The sequence below is a fragment of the Telopea speciosissima genome, chromosome 3, assembly GCF_018873765.1.
Source record: "Telopea speciosissima isolate NSW1024214 ecotype Mountain lineage chromosome 3, Tspe_v1, whole genome shotgun sequence".
Lineage (NCBI taxonomy): Eukaryota > Viridiplantae > Streptophyta > Magnoliopsida > Proteales > Proteaceae > Telopea > Telopea speciosissima.
In genome coordinates this window covers 8,982,631-8,999,003 of record NC_057918.1, presented here as the reverse complement: position 1 = coordinate 8,999,003, position 16,373 = coordinate 8,982,631, and the positions used below count along the sequence as shown (strand labels likewise).

The 16,373-nt window shown below is 38.1% G+C and overlaps 1 protein-coding gene across 2 annotated transcripts in view; it reads right to left on the bottom strand.

The window, feature by feature from the left end:
* LOC122654733 (GPI ethanolamine phosphate transferase 1) overlaps window positions 1–16,373 on the bottom strand; it is a 41,953-nt gene that overhangs the window by 5,298 nt on the left and 20,282 nt on the right. For both annotated transcript variants that reach the window (XM_043848956.1, XM_043848955.1), the window contains 6 exons: window positions 15,488–15,721; window positions 15,196–15,383; window positions 3,924–4,065; window positions 3,693–3,801; window positions 2,988–3,090; window positions 2,684–2,873 (listed from right to left, as the gene is read on the bottom strand). In XM_043848956.1, coding sequence (XP_043704891.1) covers window positions 2,684–2,873; window positions 2,988–3,090; window positions 3,693–3,801; window positions 3,924–4,065; window positions 15,196–15,383; window positions 15,488–15,721 — 966 coding nt within the window. The remainder of the gene's footprint in view (window positions 1–2,683; window positions 2,874–2,987; window positions 3,091–3,692; window positions 3,802–3,923; window positions 4,066–15,195; window positions 15,384–15,487; window positions 15,722–16,373) is intronic.

Here is a 16,373-nt window from a genome sequence, read left to right as displayed (position 1 = left end):
CCAATTGAGCCAATTGGGCCTTGGGATACTTTACTTTGGCCCATGGTTGGGTTCTATGGGCCTTGGGTTTGTTATTTTTTAGTTTTTTTTATTATAATGGGCCACGTTAAAAGTTGGGATTTAAGGGAGTACACGGACTTAAGTATATGGATAAGATTATGTAGGTCCCATGTGCTATTAAGTAGTCAAGTTAGTTTAATCTAAAAGAGACTTTTTAATAAAGTTTCTGAGTTAGTTTAGGAAGGTTAAGAGTCACTAGTGGAATCAATTTAGGAGATTTTATTTCTGTTTTTATAAATAGCAATGTAATTGTAACCAACCCAACCCCTCCACGATTTGTGATGGAATGAAATCTGGATTTTCAGTTTGAAAATTGAGTGGGATCTCCCTCTTCCCTATTTCTTCTCTCCCTGCGATCCTCTTTCTCTCCCTTTTCTCTCTCTTATTCTCGTAGTTTCTTTCTCTCTATTTCTGGTATACAGATCTGATAAACTGACTAGCTGCTCACTGATTCTGAAGTTGAATCTTTAAATCTGGTCTACTCATCTATATTTTGTTAGTATCATTATAGATCAGTTTGACAGTTTGATTATCTATTCCTGCAAAATCTTTTCAGATCTTGGATATTGCTCAAGATATAAGCAAAGTAAACCCACCACCAGCAGATCCATCAATCGATCTGCATCAAGCCCCTTAAGGAAAAAGCTTCAACATGTTGAAAATGATACTTCAAATAGAATGAAATAACCAATTCGCTTATATTGAAAATAAGTTTGGAACATGAAATGATCTAGGTTCTATAGAACACTAGAATGGTGCTAGAAGCAGATTTGATGGCTTTGTGGTAATGAAGTGTGATGTTGAGTTGAATTGGAATTTACAAAGAAGAAGGAAGAAAATGAGCAAGTTAGTTGAGTATAGCAGTAAGGGAGGCAGCACCTTCATAGTTCATACAAATGCTTTTATTGTGTCATAAATTTGATATTGGAATGGATAATTGACAAGCATTACAAAAGTGAAAGTGAAAGAGCAGTAACATGAAAGCATCTAAGCTTGCAAACTATATCCAAACCTCTTATTCATTAGCTTATTAAAAAAAAATCAACCAACGAGAAATCCAAAAATTGAAGGAATAACTAGTCAAGAGCTACCACTGACTCTTTTTTACAGGGTTTAGGGTGTTAAAAGTTAAAACAATGGTTCAAAATTGCGGCCCAAATATACCGAAATTTGCAAAATATTTCGATTTTGCAAGAAACCATAAAATGGTGGAGAAATGCATGGTTTACCTAATTTAGGCAAAATGATACATTCATGTTACAAAAATACTTTATTTCAAAGGATTTCGACTCATTTCATCCCATTTTAAAGAGCTTTCGCCCTTTTTCTGCAAAACCACTGAACTACTTGGGAAACCATTTCTTTTTCCAACAACCTAACATTTGCTGCTAACAAGTCCTTGGACAACGATTTTGGAGCATCCTCTTAAATATTTGGATGAATATGAAGACTCGTTTGCCCAGATTTCCCCAAATTTATAGTTTTTAAGGAAAATCCTCAAATTCCTTCAAATTTGTTGTGTTTCCTTGCTTGAATTGCATGATTAGCGGTACTTAATCATGATATTAACATCCAATGTACATGAATTAAATGTTTAACATAGATTTAATATGCCGTTGAAATTGGGGAGTCATAAAGTGGGTCATCTTTTGTGGAAAGCCTCTTCTCATACCCAACCCCCCAACTATATATGTCAGCTCCGCCAAGTATACAGTGGGTCCACTATTTACCATCACCACCATAGCCCAATGATCTATACCCTAAGTTGGGTTTACCTTGCACATATTAATGATTCCATCTAGGGCTGTTGTAATGGACTTTGAGAGATTATTCAGGAAAAGGATGACATGACTACCATATGTCATACAGTCTGAGCAATGGTTCCAACGGTTCCAGGAGCAGCAACATCTCCTAGTGATTTTGATCCTCTTGGAACAGTCTGTAATATATTGACATAGGATTGTAAACTTTGAATATTGAATGTCAAACAATTGGCAATTTGTACTTAGTTTGATGAAACTTTTTGACCATGGAGTGTGGATTATGCATGATTCTAATGTAAAATGGTCTCACATTTTGATAATTGTTGAATGCTTGCTAATTCTACGGTTCTTCATTCCTAATGCATATCTCAATTGTTTTATTGGTGTTGTGTGTTTTAGGCCTAAATTTTGTGTAGAATAGGTTATATAAGGGAAATGACGCAGTAGGCTATGCTATACACTAGAAACATTGGGTCCGATGCCAAACTACCACTTTGGTTTTTCCTTCCCAATCTAATTATTCAAACAAGTGTATTATGCTTATTGTTTTGGTGAATAATGTATTTATGCTTAAATAGACAGTCTCTGAAGTTTCATGCAAAATTTCCACTGTTTAGGGCACGAAAAAGGAAATTCTGTCAATTTCAGCAAAACGGACCAAATTTCGCCCCCATTTCGCTGAAATATTTCTGTTTCAACGGGGGCAAAATGGGGTACCCTGCTGAAATTAAAAACCTTGGTTAAAACATTGACATATTGTAAAAAAAATTGACATTACAAATGAAACAGAAATCCAGAAATAGTCATGTATTGGAAACTGATCATTAATATTCTAAGCAACAAATATGAACATCACTTACAAAGATCAATGGAATTCTCACATCGGACAACACTAAACATCTTTCATCATGATTAAGAAAGACTTTATCCTCTGCGCTTTGCAATGAAGTAGAGGATAATTTTTCTTTGCTCAAATAGAGGACTGCACACTCAAACAATATCCATGCTATAAGCACAAGACCTAGGGAACCATAGAAAACAGCTTCATATCTGCAAAACAGGTTGATAATATAAAAAGCATCATTATATGTACATAAATTTCCATCATATCTACAGTACAGCTCAGATAATAATAATATATGGCAACTTGCAAAGAATGACTACCCAATTGATAGAAGTAGAAAAGAAGGTGCAAAACCAAGAAAGATAGAAGTAAGTCGGTCCACAAGGCCAGTTGACGAGAACAGAGGGAGAACCAAAGAAAAACCTGCAAGAAAGCAACAAATGTAGTGAAAAATGAAGCATACCTCTTTTGTGGAAGTATAATGGATTAGCAGTTATAAATGCTTCAAATCACTTATTAAAGTATTGATCAGTAGGAGTGAGAAAGAAGTATTGCAAAGACAGCTTTCACATCTTATAATAAGTTAACAAAAGTTTCTAGCATTAAGAGAACTATATTTCCAGATAGTAATGAAAACACCAAAAAATTATTTACATGAAAAATATTTGTGAATCATGATTTGTGAAGAACTTATTACAATGTTTTGTTTTCTTAGTCACTGACATATGGTCAAATGATGGAATCCTTTACGCTATTGGTATTCTTTCTAGACATAAAAACTTTTAACAAGCTCTGTTGAATTTTTGTATCGACCTCGAACATAGACAAGTTTAACTAACTAGAAAGAATAATATGACAGCACAACTCACCACATACAAGATTGACTCGGTGCACCAAATAAACATTACCACAGTAATAACAAACAAAAAGACCTGTGAGTTCAACTAAAACATTATAGGGACAGGTATAATTAATGAAACTTCTTGCGAGTATAAGTGATAAAACAGGAAATGCTAATAACATACCAGCTATGGACCAATTTATCAACTGGTGCAGCGTATTTAGTTCTTGATTCTTAGTTCTGTGGGCAGTGGATAATGCCACCATCACCGAAGACAGAGCAACAAGAAAAGCCTAATTCAAAATTACAGAAAGTATCATGTACAAAACTGTTCAGGAAAAACAAACTTTAAATTTCACAACACCACTCCCTCCCCAAAAAAAAATTTGAAAAGGCATTGGATGCACCTCGTTACCTGCAAGTGAAAGAGCATTGGAAACCCAACGACCTTTTTGTCACAACAAAGAATGCGTAACCAATACTTATTTTTTTTGGTACCAAAATCAAACCATCTAGACGCCACTCCCATCAGGATAAACATAGGACCACTAGCAGTTCTGCAGACAAAATGATTCAGTTTACATACTTTTGTGGAAACAAATATTACTTTTTTTTATCAATAGTGGAAGCAAATATTAATATGATTCATAATAAAAATGCAGAGCAGAATGCTGAGCAATCAAGAAACTACACATACATAGAATAAGTGCAACTAAGATGAGGAAGCTGAGATGGATCGATGGCGAGAGTAGAAACGAAGAATAAGAAATGAATATGCTTAAGTTAGGGGTAGCAAAAATCAGCGGTAAGATGAGAAGAATTCATGCAATTATGAAATGACTGCACTAGAGAGGGCATATATGTTGCATGTTGAGAACTTTGAAATGTACAAGGAGAACAAGCCCAAAACACGTGAACTTAGAAAAGATAGGAGTAACAGAAGAAATGGCCCTGGAGAGAACAAGATTCATGAGGCTTTGCTGCAGAGAGTTTTTTACAACCAAAAAAAAAACTTTTAGACATTCAACCGATTAACCAACACCTAAGCTCAGTATTTTAATGTATAGAGCACGTATCATAACAAAATACAAGCAATAACAGACTTACAGACGTTCTGATAAATAATAATGATTCACAAGAATTACAAAATATTAAGGAATGTAGGTTTACACAGTTGAGAGATTAAAAAATCAATTGAAATTTAACTCAGCTTAGTGAACATACAAACAGGACAAAAAAAAAATGATTAAAATGTGACCTGTTCAGAAGCAACTTAAAACTCCTTTTATCCCTAATTACTTATCAAAAGCATGGCCTTTTGGTCGGTTGGCTGAAATTTACGTGCTCAATTATGTGGTCATCTAAGATGTACTACATCTGCATGTTCGAAACAACATTCTGGTTGTATGCAAAATTTCCGCCCAAAGTAGCATATAACATTGATGGTATCTTTGACCCTTTTATATGTTTCATGCAGAGTAGTCAAGGCATCGCCTAGGTGTCCAGACACCTTGGTCGCCTTGAGTCTAGGCTCCCTTCAACGCCTTGGATCACCTAGACGCCGTGTCAACTACGGTTTCATGCGTAAGGAGGATGGAGAATCAGTAGAACACCTGTTTCATGTGTCCATTCACCAAAAGGCTATGGTTTCCCTCAGTGTTTTAAGTATCGCAAAGTATTTTATCGTATCGGTATCAGTGGGTATCGATACGATACTTATTTTTCAAAAAAAATTGTATCGACTGATATGGCAATACGGGTAGATAAGGAACCAATACGGTCTAATACAGGTAAGATACACTTGATACACCTCCTTTAAACCTGCAAAACAGAAACTGTGATTGAGATAGGAAACTGAGAGCAACCGAAGGCCTTGGAAACTTGTTTTTCTCTTCGATAATAGTTGGAGGAAATCATCCAATAGGAGAAAAAGTCGTAAAGTTGCAGATCTCTTTCTTTTTTTTCTTTTTTTGGGGGGGGGTGGGGGGGGGGGATGTTATACATCACTAGATTAGATAAAAACCACTCAAATCCAGGCATCAAGATATATATATATATATATATATATATATATATTTACAGATTGCATGATAAGGTGTTTTATGCTTCAAAACAGTATTTTATATTTTATGCATATCATAAACACATCCATGCATTTCTTGACCATTTCCATGTGTATCTTGCGTCTCTCTGATATGATACATTTCCTAAAATCACCCCTCCGATATGATACCCGATACTTAAATCCTTGGTTTCACTTATCGTGTTCAATCTGACTTGAACTTCTCCTGGTGATTTGGTAGGATTGATGTTGTTTCGGCCTTGGGCTCCCTCTGGGGCAAGAGGGAGGTTTCTCTGGAAAGCTACATTTTGGCAGGTTTGTGGTGCATATTGGAGGATAAAAATGCTCAACTCTTCTGGGATGAGTTTTCTTCGGAGTTTTGGTGACTGAAAGGGTAAAAATGAAGGTTGCTCATTAGGGTATGGCAGAACCCTTGTTCAAGCTTCAAAGGCATTCCTCTAATTTCTTGTTCCCTGATTGTGGAAAATATCATTAGGTCTAACATCCCAAGACAGAGAGAAGACACTTCTAGGTCTTCTCCCCAAGCTAGTTTGGTGAAAATAAATTTTGACAGGTTTTCCATGGGCAACCCAGGGCCATCTGGAGTGAATGGGGTTATCAGATCATCAATAGAAAACATTATGAGGGCATAATGCAGTGCTAATCCCGAATGAGTGAGATCTAGAGGAAGATCAGCTTGCGACAAGATTACCAAAAAAAAAAAAAGACAAACCAAATTTGAAAAGAAAACTAACAGAATAATAGTAAGTTTGATTTCGCCAATAATCAAGTAGAAGGGTCTGATTTTAGTGTAGATAGGTTCTACAAAGTGTGATCTAAATCTGATGGCCAGATTCGCACATATGGTGTAATCCTACTTGGGGAAGGATAGCTCAACAACTGCAGTTCTATGGACAGAATGGAGGTTCAAACCAGTGATCAATTAAGGCTCTAACAGTAGAATAACCAGTAATACAAAGTAGGAACAGAACAGCAAAAATAGATTCAGAAATATGAAGATTTAACAAATCCTAGTTGAAGTAGGAAACTAGAATTTGATGGGGAAGATAGGACTTTTTAGGTTTTTGAGAATGAAACTGAAATAGAAAAGATACAAAAGAATATATACATATATATCTATCTATCTATCTATCTATATATATATATATATAGATAAAGAATCACGAGTCACCACCTAATCTATAGGGTTGGAATCACCACCAGTACCCTAACCTTGGAATCACCACGAGGGAGCCTACTGAATCACCACAGAACCAAAGGCAAAAAAATCCAACTTCATTCATAAAATTCATGTCCAGGGCTACAACCATGACAAACTTATATAGAAGACTCAAAAACAAACTCAATCAAAAAAGGAAAGGCCTGAACCAATCCTGAGTTGGTAAGATTACTTAAACAAACAAGGAAACCAAAGTAATAAAGAAAAGAAACTGAAATAATGCTGTACTCTTAGAGACCTATTCCAGTCTAACTAAAACACTGAATAACAAATAAAATAAAGAAATAGGCCCTAACTAAACTAACTAATAAAGTAGATCCTGTATTCATTCCTCGTACCCAAATTTTAGGCTCATTAAAGTGGCCTATTAAAATAAAAAATCATCGGATCAAAAGCTCAAGAGGTAGAGAACCTACCGCGAAGCTGACTTTTGCTGCTAATAAACAAATAAAATAAAGAAATAGGACCCTAACTAAACTAACTACTAAAGTAGATCTTGTATTCATTCCTCGTACCCAAATTTTAGGCTCATTAAAGTGGTCTATTAAAATAAAAAAATCATTGGACCAAAGGCTCAAGAGGTATAGAACCTACCACGAAGCTGACTTTTGCTGATTTATTAGCATCAATTCTCCCCGGGTAAAAAAAAAAAACTTGTCCACGAGTTTTTTAGTGATGCCAAATCAGAGCCACACGATCATCCTCATAGTTGTCAAAGTGATAGGAGACCCAAGGCGTTGGATTGTTAGAGTTGTGAAAAGTTATGTAAGGGTAGTTTGGGAACTAGCCTTTTGTCTAGTTGCCCCATTATGTATTTTTCTATTTTTCTCCTTTCTTACCTTTTACCTCCCTAGGGAGGTGTATGTAATATTCTTATTTCTAGTAATGAAGTAATATAGGTGTTGAGTGTAGAGTCATTACACTCTGACACATTACAACCGAATTCTCTCTCTTGTCTTCTTCTTCTTCTTCTTCCTCTTCTTCCTCCTCCAACATCCTCTCCTTCTCTTACTTACATTCCTAAACCTAAAATCTAACTTGGTACCAGAGCTTTGGATTTGAGAGTCATTTTCTGCTCCTCCCTTCTATTCTTTTTCTTCTCTTTGAGATCCTAGTTCACAAAGGATTTCAAGGAGAAGACTCCAATGTAAGAAAGCTGTTAAAGAAGCATGAAATAGGTTTGATATAACCTATTCAAGTGTTTGCAAGTGTTAATTGAGCTGTGTTAAAGCTCTCATGATGTTTTGAAGCTCACCAAGTCTTAGCTAGGGTTACTGCCAGCTACAAGTTGCAGGTTCTGCTTCTCCTTCTCTCGGCATGTGTTTGGGGCTTGGAGTAACTCACTAGGACCGTACAAGGGTCCTCTTTATGCCTCTTGTGTTTTCCCTTGATGGATGAGAACCCTATTTGAGCATAGCTCATTTTCGTGTTGCTCCTTTTCTGCCCAGGTAAATCGATACTGCCTTTATTTCTTGCTCTTGCCTTTTTGGTGTACAATGGGCTTCTCTCTTGGTAGAAGAATGATAATGGACACCTTGTTTGAGATCTTGGAGCTTGTTTAAGTTAGTATTACCTCTTGGAAAGTGTTACGGACCACCTTATACCTGTCTTCTTCCTTGCTGGAATATCTGTTTTGTATTGGAATCCTCTATTTGGGTTGAGTGTGTACTCCCCACTTGCTGTTGGTAATCTGGTTTATGGTTAAGTGTTGATTTCCATACAATATGGGTGATTCGGATACATTTGGACTTGGTTCAGCTGATTCACAGCCCACTCCAACTGCCCCTCAGTTGGTTTATGAGAGCACACATATACAGATTTCCTTTGTGAAGCTTGATGGCACTAACTACTTGGACTGGTCACGCTTTGTGAAGCTTTCCCTTAGGAGCAAAGGGAAACTTGGGTACATTATGGTACTATTAAAGCTCCAGAGCCTGGTTCATCTACCTATGACAAATGGGAGACCGAAAACTCTACAGTCATGACATGGTTAATTTTCTCCATGACACCCGAGATTGGGTTAAGGTTTATAAGAAAAGAAACTGCCAAGGCAATATGGGACAGTGTCTCCCAGACTTTTGATAGAGTGGGTGACTCTGCCAAGGTCTATCAGCTTCACCAAAAAATTAACTCAATGAGGCAGGGTGACAGGATCATTTTTGCGTACTACAATGCTTTTCTTAGTCTTTTGGAGGAGTATGACCACTACAGGGATCTTCACTCGACCAACCCAGAGGATGAAGCAAAGGTGTATCTGACTCTTGAAAAGGAGCGTGTCTTCACTTTACTTGGTGGTCTGAACCCTGACTATGAGCCAATCAGGCTCCAGATTTTAGGTCGGTCCCCCCCTTCCATCTCTTAGTGAGGTCTGTAGTTACTTACAGAGTGAGGAGACTCGGTGTGTTGCTATGGAACCAACACTAGCATCATCTCTTGAGAGGTCAGCTCTCAATTCTAGTTCTTTCCGAGACACCCGTGGAGTGGTAGAGGCCAAGGGCCTAACCGTAAGGAAGACAGAGCAGTGGAGACAGTTGGTGCCAGTGGAGTTGGGAGAGACAGGTTTAAATGTGGTCATTGTGGGAGAACTGGATACACCAAGGATAGGTGTTAGTCTCTTCATGGTCGTCCTCCTAGCACACGAGGTCGTGGTGGTCGTACAGGGGGAGCTAGAGCACACTCTGTGATGATTGAGGCAGATGCTACACAGGATGACTCCACTTTGACAGATGCAGTGTTTTGCAGGGTCATGTCACAACTGAGCATATCTCCTGCACCCACAGTGGCCAGCTCTTCTTCATCCTCAGCTTTGCAGGTCTCCACCTCCGCTTCTTCTGCAGCCCAGTCTTGGGTCATTGACTCTGGTGCCACTGACCACATGACTGGTACGTCCCATTATTATGATTCCTATACCATTTGCTCTGGTAAGGATAAGGTTAGGGTAGTTGACGGCTCCCTTTCCTCTATATCTGGTAAGGGTAGTATCCCTGTTACATCATCTATTTCCCTTACTTCCGTTCTTCATGTCCCTAACCTTACACTTAATCTTTTATCTATGAGTTACTTGACTAAATCTCTGAACTGTTGTGTCACATTTTTTCCTTCTCACTGTCTTTTTCAGGATTTGCTGATGAAGAGGATTATTGGTAGTGGACGTGAGGAGCAAGGCCTTTACCTTTTTGACCCTTTTTTGCCCACAGCTCAGTCCTATGTGTGTGGACGTAGGCATCGTCGTCTTGGCCATCCATCTTTTGTTGTAATGAGGAAACAGATGCCTCACTTATTTTCTTCTATTACTTCTTCTCATGTTTTTCAATGTGAACCATGTATGTTTGCCAAACATTGTCGTTATTCTTATCCATATCATGGTAATAGAACAGCTGTTCCTTTCCATATTGTGCATACTGATGTTTGGGGACCTTCCCCTACTACCTCTTTATTTGGCTATCGTTACTTTGTGTCATTTGTTGATGATTTTTCTCGTGCTACTTGGACTGTTCTTATAAAACAAAAAAATGATGTTTGTGATGCATTTCAGAATTTTTATCAGATGATTCTTACTCAGTTTGATACTCGTATCAAAATTGTTCGGTCTGATAAAGGAGGAGAATACATATTTGGTGGCCTCCAAGCCTTCTTTACTAATAATGGCATTATCCATCAGCTCGCGTGTGTTGACACACCCCAACAAAATGGGGTTGCTAAGAGGAAAAATCGTCATTTATTGGAGGTCACTCGTAGTCTCTTGTTTGGCATACATGTTCCCAAGACCTTCTGGTCTGCAGCTCTTCTCACTGCTTCCTTTCTCATTAATCGCATGCCTACCAAACTTCTTTATTTCAAATCTCCCTTAGAAATCTTATCTCCACAGGTTTCTGCTTTCTCTCTTCCTCCTACAGTTTTTGGCTGTGTTTGTTATATGCATGTTAACAAATCACATCGTACTAAACTTGATCCCAAAAGCTCTCAAGTGTCTCTTTCTTGGGTACTCTTCTACTACCAAAGGTTGCAAGTGCTATCACCCATCTTCTCACAGGTGCCACACCTCCATAGATGTCACTTTCCTTGAGTCTGTCTCTTTCTTTGCACCATCTCAGCATCCTCTTCAGGGGGAGAATTGTGGAAGTGAACAGGCTGCTGATTTCCTTCATTATCCTCTACCTATCTCTCCCTTTATGCTTAACATTGGAAAGCACAGGGCTGTGGATGTGGATGTGAATACAGATTTGGTTGTTGACAATGGTTCTGGTAAGAAGAAGGATTACCACATTAAATACAAGAGAGGTGAAGGCTTGCATAATAAAGGAAAGAAGACCTACCAAGAGTCCTCTTTGGATCCAGATCCACATCCTAAGATTCATTCTCCTCAATCAGGTGATATCCCTTCTCCTCCATCTGATTTAGACCTTCCTATTGCTGTTAGAAAGGGGAAAAGAGCTTGTACTAATCCTATAGCCCAGGAATGTTATTGATACTATGTCTGACCCAAAGTGGAGACAAGCTATGTCTGAGGAGATGATGACTCTTGAAAAGAATGGTACTTGGCAATTGGTGGATCTTCCCAAGGGACGTATCCCAGTTGGATGTAGATGGGTCTATACAATCAAGTATAAATCTGATGGTACTGTTGAGACATACAAAGCAAGGTTGGTGGCCAAGGGGTACAATCAAGTCTATGGGATTGATTAACAGGAGACATTTGCTCCTGTGGCTAAACATAACTCTATAAGAGTCCCTTTATCATTGGCTGCCAATAAAGATTGGCCATTATATCAGTTGATGTGAAGAATGTCTTTCTTCATGGCGACTTGGAAGAGGAAGTGTACATACAAACACCACCAGGCTTCAAAATACCTTCAGTTGAAGGGAAAGTGTGCCTCCTCAATCACCAAAGGCATGGTTTGAGCGCTTCCGGCAGGCTATTTTGAAGAATGGATATTCCCAAAGCCAAGCTGACCACACTCTCTTTACCAAGCGGGGCAATGGTACCATCACAGCCCTTATTGTCTACGTTGATGATATTGTGCTCACTGGAGATGCTATGGCAGAGATAGATAAACTGAAGATTTACTTGGCGTAACAGTTTGAAATCAAAGATCTGGGTCCCTTGAAGTACTTCTTAGGAATCGATGTATCAAGGACTAAGAGAGGAATCAACATATGTCAACGAAAATTTGTTCTTGATTTGTTGACAGCGACAGGGATGTTAGGCTGCAAACCAACAAGCTCTCTTATTGAGCAGAACCACAAATTAGGAGAAGCTTGTGTCCCTCCCTTGTTGATGCGGGAAAGAACCAGAGGCTAGTTGGGAAGCTTATTTACCTTTCTATGACACGCCCAGACATTTCCTTTGCAGTGGGAGTAGTGAACCAAGTTATGCATGCCCCTAAGAGTGGCCATTTAGATGTTGTGTATCGTATTCTTAGATATTTGAAGTCGTGCCTAGGGAAGGGACTGTTGTATGCCAAGCACAACCACCTGAGAGTGGAAGGTTTTACTGATGCTGATTGGGTTGGATCCATCACAGACAGGAGGTCTACCTCCGGCTATTGTACCTTTGTGGGAGGTAACTTGGTTACATGGAGAAGCAAAAAATAGCCGGTTGTAGCTAGATCTAGTGCCAAGGCAGAATTTAGAGCTATGGCTCATGGAGTGTGTGAACTCATATGGTTGAAAAGACTTGTTCAGGAACTAGGATTTACCACTGAAGGCCCTATGAGACTCTACTGTGATACAAGGCAGCTATTAGTATTGCTCACAATCCAGTGCAACATGACAGGACCAAGCACATTGAAGTGGATCGACACTTTATCAAGGAAAAGATAGACTCTGGATGCATCTGTACTCCTTTTGTGAAGATTGGTGATCAACTGGCGGATATCTTAACCAAGGCTCTTACCTCTATTCAGTTTGGTACTCTCCTATGCAAGCTGGGAATGCATGACATTTATTCTCCAGCTTGAGGGGGAGTGTTAAGAGTTGTGAGAAGTTATGTAAGGGTAGTTTGGGAACTAGCCTTTTGTCTAGTTGCCCCCATTATGTATTCTTCTTCTTCTTCTTCCTCCTCCAACATCCTCTCCTTCTCTTACTTACATTCCTAAACCTAAAATCTAACTTGGAGGGGGGTCAAAAACTAAGGCAACACCAACAAGGCACCCATCTAAGAAAAGACACCTAGATGCATAGGCGCCGCCTTGACAACTATGATCATCCTTTAATCTAAAGTTGAGTCTTGACTTTCCTCAAACAAAAGAAGGAAGTCAGCAACCCTCTGTAGTCCTTCCATGGCTCTGATACAATAACGCAGTGCTAATATGAAACCAATGAAATCCAATGGGAGATCAGCTTGCAATAGGATCCCGGAAAAAAGGACAAACCAGATTTGAAAAGAAAACTAATAACAGTAGGTCTGATTGGCCAATAATCAAGTCGAAGGGTCAGTTTTAGTGAAGAGTTCAGCAAAGTGTGATCAAATTTTGATGGTCAAATTCACACTTATGGAGTAATCCTATTTGGGGAAGAATAGCTCAACAACTGCAGAACCGATGGACAGAATGGAGGGTTCAAACCAGTGATCAATTAAGGCTCTAACAGTTGAAAAACCGGTGATAAAAAGTAAGCACAGAACAGACAAAAAAGATTCAGATATCTGAAGATTTAACAAATCCTAGTTGAAGTAGAAAACTAGAATTCGATAGGAAAGATAAGATTTTTTGGGGTTTTAGAGACTGAAACTAAAACAAAAAAAGAATAGAAAATATATGATCAAGAATTATCACCTGATCTGCAGGGCTGGAATAACCACCAGTACCCAACTATGGAATCACCACCAAGGGCACCTGGAATCACCACTAGGGAGCCCCTATTGAATCACCAAAAAAAAAACAACTTCATTTATCAAATTCGTGTCCAGGGTTGTAGACCCATACAAACTTAGAGGACTCAAAAAAAAAAAAAAAAAAAAAAAAGAAAAGGCCTAAACCAATCCTGAACTGTAAGGTAGCTTCTTAAACTACCTAGGAAACCGAAATAATAAAGAAAAGAGACTGAAAAAAGGCTGGGCTCTTAGAGACCTATTCTAGCCTAACTAAAACACTTGATAACAAATAAAATAAAGAAATAGGACTCTAACTAGACTAACTAATAAAGTAAATTCCATATTCATTCCTCTTAACCATATTTTAGGCCCATTTAAGTGGCATCACACAATAAAATCCACTGGACCAAAGGCCCAACATGTATAGAACAGCATTATTAGAGAATCATTCGCTGATGATAGTAAACTATTGGTGATGTTGCTGTAACCGGGTAAACTACTGGACTAATTACCGTGCTACACTAGGTAGTTAACGCTACCCAACCCACGGCTTCTTTCGACAAAAATAAGCCCACTTTTGCTGATATATCTGCATCAGGGCACATTTGGGACCAATTGGGGAAGGGAACTCTACTAGAGCGGAATTGTTGTTGTTTCAGATGGGGCTGGAATTTGCACCGAGGGAGGGTTTTCATGCTATTACTATTGAGGTTGATTTGACCACTATCATACTATGGACAAGATCAGATATAGAAGGCTCCTGAAGACATGCACATCTTTTGGGCCATTATCAAGTTATATGTGTAGATTCTCCTTGCCAAATAATGGCTCCCCAAACATAGAACATCAATATAACAGAATTGATAAGCTCCTAATCTGGAAGAGGAAATGAATTTTTTGGAAATCCAACTCTGCCTTGCCAATAGATCAGCTACACTGTTTGCTGTGCTTGGCTTCCAACTGAACGAGCAGTTCACCTTGCCTTCCAACTGAACAAGGCAGAGTTGGATTTCCAAAAAATTCATTTCCTCTTCCAGATTAGGAGCTTATCAATTCTGTTATATTGATGTTCTATGTTTGGGGAGCCATTATTTGGTTATATGTGTAGATTCTCCCGCTCTTGTGAGGAAATTGTAGGTTGTTTTGGCTTTATACTTCTTTTCCTATATCAATTAAATCTTTCAGAGTTGCTTATAAAAAAAAATCTATTACTTTACGTGTTAAATATCTGACACATCCAGCTTTTTCTCCAACAAATTGAACCGCTTAGAATATTAAGAAAATAATAACATCAACACAAAGAGGTGATTGTTCCTAACCACCCATATTTGACAGAACATAAACAAAACAAATGAATGATGATAGTGCACCATCACTTGCATTACACCTTGGACATAACAATACATAACATATCCGTAAATTTCCAATAAAATTTATGCTTGTACGTGAGTGATTATTTGTTGAAAATACAAATATTGAATGAATGACCATAAAACTCAGTCATCATAAAGCTTTTATCAAGTTCTCAACCAGAAAAAGACAAAGGAGAAGCATCAAGCAATATGACTTACACCAACTGAGTGTTATCAGGAATTTCCGCAGGCATAAGAGTGAAAATTGACAAAAACCAACAAGCAATCCATACAAATATAGGTATCATAGATCTCCCTGGTAAAGAGTGAAAAAGATAAACTACAGAAACCACCCCAACAATCAGGAAACACCAAGTGTAAAGTTTCCTTTCAGTGAAGCTATGCACCTGCATGAGGATAGAATGAAATTAATAAAACAAGCAAACCACAACCTTCCTTTATTTAAAGCAGCTAGAGGCAGGATATTTGAGAAAATGACAGATGTCAATACCAGAACTTCAAGTATGCATATGGACACAGCAGAAGTGGCTAAAAGTTTTACAGTCGAACTAAATTTGCTGCCTGATAAATGTCTCCACACTGCTTTTAGAAACTGCCTTTCACTAAGTATTTTCGTCCACAAGAATACTGTCATTGCAACATATGCATGGTAAAGGGGAGGCGAATGCTCCAGAAACAGTACAATGGAAAGTATAGCCATCAATAGATATCCATATAAATATACCTGTCAAAGAGAGGAGATTTGAAAGCAGTTAATGTATAATCAAAACCATCAAAATAATCAGATAACAACGTTATACCAGCATAACACATTGAGTAAAATGATGCAACGAGATCTTGAAAACACAACCAACTCACTCTTGGATCTCATGAGCAAGGTTCAAGATCTTGGGTTTTGACCTGGTTTCGACCAGCCAGAAACTGAGATATGGTCGAAACCAATGATTTTTTCCCAGCCAACTCGAGTTGGTGGTTTCGAGGCCCAAAAATGCTTTTTTAAATCTTATTTTTTGTATACTGTCTAGTTTTGACATTCTAAACACAATGCATGAACTATTTTCACCCCAAAAAAAAACTCAAAATGGTACTTGTGGTTTTTTACCCAAGTTTACTAGTGTACGCACAGTGTACTGGGAGTCATAGTTGTCAAGCCAAGCACTTATTTATGCCAAATATCATTTAAGTTACTGTTTTTGTATTTCATTTACTTAAGATTTTATTCATAAATAAGCAAATACCCCCCTATTTGAATCCAATAAAATAGTTTAAAAAATCAAATTCCAAAAGGATAAAAAGTCAACCCCCTAGTTCAAGAACAAAAACTAAATTTTCGGCGGTAGGTGCAATTTTCATGCTGGGTTTTTTCTCAAATTTAA